The sequence below is a fragment of the Panthera tigris genome, chromosome D3, assembly GCF_018350195.1.
Source record: "Panthera tigris isolate Pti1 chromosome D3, P.tigris_Pti1_mat1.1, whole genome shotgun sequence".
In the NCBI taxonomy this organism is placed as follows: Eukaryota; Metazoa; Chordata; class Mammalia; order Carnivora; family Felidae; genus Panthera; species Panthera tigris.
This window is the reverse complement of record NC_056671.1, coordinates 70,971,235-70,973,521: the sequence shown is the minus strand read 5'-3', so window position 1 is coordinate 70,973,521 and position 2,287 is coordinate 70,971,235. Positions and strand designations below refer to the sequence as shown.

Below are 2,287 nucleotides of genomic sequence, written 5' to 3'. Positions count from 1 at the left end.
GGAAGGGCGAATCCCCAGGAGCAGAGTGGGGTCCAGGAGGTTCTTGATCCACATGGGGAAAAACGGTTCCACTGCTGGAAGGACATTTGGTAGAGACTATTGAAGCCACCTGGTCTGAGCAGACCCGAGAACAGCCACATTCTCTGGCGCTGGAACAAGGCCGTTAAGGGTGGAGTCTGGTGCCAAATGTGTGTTGTGATTTTCCATAATCCCTGAAAAGCTGCTGCTCCACTATCTCGCAAACTTCTTCTGGGGTGGGCTGGCACCTGGCCGCAGTCTCGAGGCACTGGCAGCAGCAGGGTCCAGCAAGCTTTCCTCGGCGCAGCCAACATTTGCCCATTGCTCGGTGAGACCCTCCCACAGAGGGGCAGAACAGGTCAAAGCCGCAGTCCTTCAGAAGTAAGGGGCTGGGGAAAACAAGACTCTGAGACAAGACTCAGGAGAGAGGTATTACCTGGGGCTTGGCCACGGACAGTGAAAAAGTGGGGAGCGGACGAAAGCTGAAGATAGGACGGGTGTGCGATTGCTGATCGGGGAGAACAGAGTTCTGATACTAGAGACTGAGTACCTGGGTGACACCATTTTCACCACTCCTGCGCATGCGCATAGGCACCTACAAGCGCAACACCACTCCACCCCAGTAGGCTAGCAGCGCCAGGTAGTGGAGAATGGAGCCATTACACTGAGCCCCACCCAACTGGGCCAACTTCGCTCTTCAAGAACACAAGTCTCACTGCCGGCTTAGTTTATGGACTAGAAAGCACTACATAGACTGACTTCTAGGGGAAAATGAAGTAATTTCAGTCCTATTTCAATCTGTTAGCAGGTCCATCTATTCAATTTTCTTTCTTTTTTTTTTTCTCTTTTTCACTTTTCTTTTTCTTGAATACAGAAAGAGAAAAAATTCATTTTTATTTTCAATTTTTATTAAAAATATATTTTTTTAATTTTTTACTATATTTTTTACTTTTGTGTAATTCTTTTCAAATTCTATTTTACTTCCATCATTTTATTTTAGTCTACTTCAATGTATTTCCTTTTTCAAATTTTCAAAAGATTTTTTTCTTTTTCTTTTTTCTCTTTTTCATTTCTTTTCTTTTTCTTGAATGCAGAAACAGAAAAATTTCTTTTTTACTTTCAATTTCTATTAAAAATATTTTTCTTGAGACTGCTGAGCCCCCGTCCGTCCGCCTGCCACCACCCACTCTGGACACAGAACATCCAGTCATGGATAAAAATGAGCTGGTGCAGAAGGCCAAGCTGGCCGAGCAGGCTGAGCGATATGATGACATGGCAGCCTGCATGAAGTCTGTAACTGAGCAAGGAGCTGAATTATCCAATGAGAGGAATCTTCTCTCAGTTGCTTATAAAAATGTTGTAGGAGCCCGCAGGTCATCTTGGAGGGTCGTCTCAAGTATTGAGCAAAAGACGGAAGGGGCTGAGAAAAAACAGCAGATGGCTCGAGAATACAGAGAGAAAATTGAGACCGAGCTCAGAGAGATCTGCAATGATGTACTGTCTCTTTTGGAAAAGTTTTTGATCCCCAATGCTTCACAAGCAGAGAGCAAAGTCTTCTATTTGAAAATGAAAGGAGACTACTATCGTTACTTGGCTGAGGTTGCTGCTGGTGATGACAAGAAAGGGATTGTGGATCAGTCACAACAAGCATACCAAGAAGCTTTTGAGATCAGCAAAAAGGAAATGCAACCAACATACCCTATCAGTTTGGGTCTGGCCCTTAACTTCTCTGTGTTCTATTATGAGATTCTGAACTCCCCGGAGAAAGCCTGCTCTCTTGCAAAGACAGCTTTTGATGAAGCCATTGCTGAACTCGATACATTAAGTGAAGAGTCCTACAAAGACAGCACGCTAGTAATGCAATTACTGAGAGACAACTTGACATTGTGGACATCGGATACCCAAGGAGATGAAGCTGAAGCAGAAGGAGGGGAAAATTAACCAGCCTTCCAACTTTTGTCTGCCTTATTCTAAAATTTACACAGTAGACCATTTGTCATCCATGCTGTCCCACAAATAGTATTTTGTTTACGATTTATGACAGGTTTATGTTACTTCTATTTGAATTTCTATATTTCCCATGTGGTTTTTATGTTTAATATTAGGGGAGTAGAGCAAGTTAACATTTAGGGAGTTATCTGTTTTCATCTTGAGGTGGCCAATATGGGGATGTGGAGTTTTTATACTAGTATAAACATTTGGCATAGTACTTTTGGTACATTGTGGCTTCACAAGGGCCAGTGTTAAAACTGCTTCCATGTCTAAGCAA

The 2,287-nt window shown here is 43.1% G+C and overlaps 1 protein-coding gene across 1 annotated transcript; it reads left to right on the top strand.

Annotated features, from left to right (window-relative positions):
• Positions 1-1,206: 1,206 nt before the first annotated feature.
• Positions 1,207-1,973, top strand: LOC102960626 (14-3-3 protein zeta/delta-like). Its single transcript, XM_015536806.2, has one exon. It carries the CDS (start codon positions 1,228-1,230, stop codon positions 1,957-1,959), a length of 732 nt encoding a protein of 243 aa, XP_015392292.2. The 5' UTR covers positions 1,207-1,227; the 3' UTR covers positions 1,960-1,973.
• Positions 1,974-2,287: the final 314 nt, after the last annotated feature.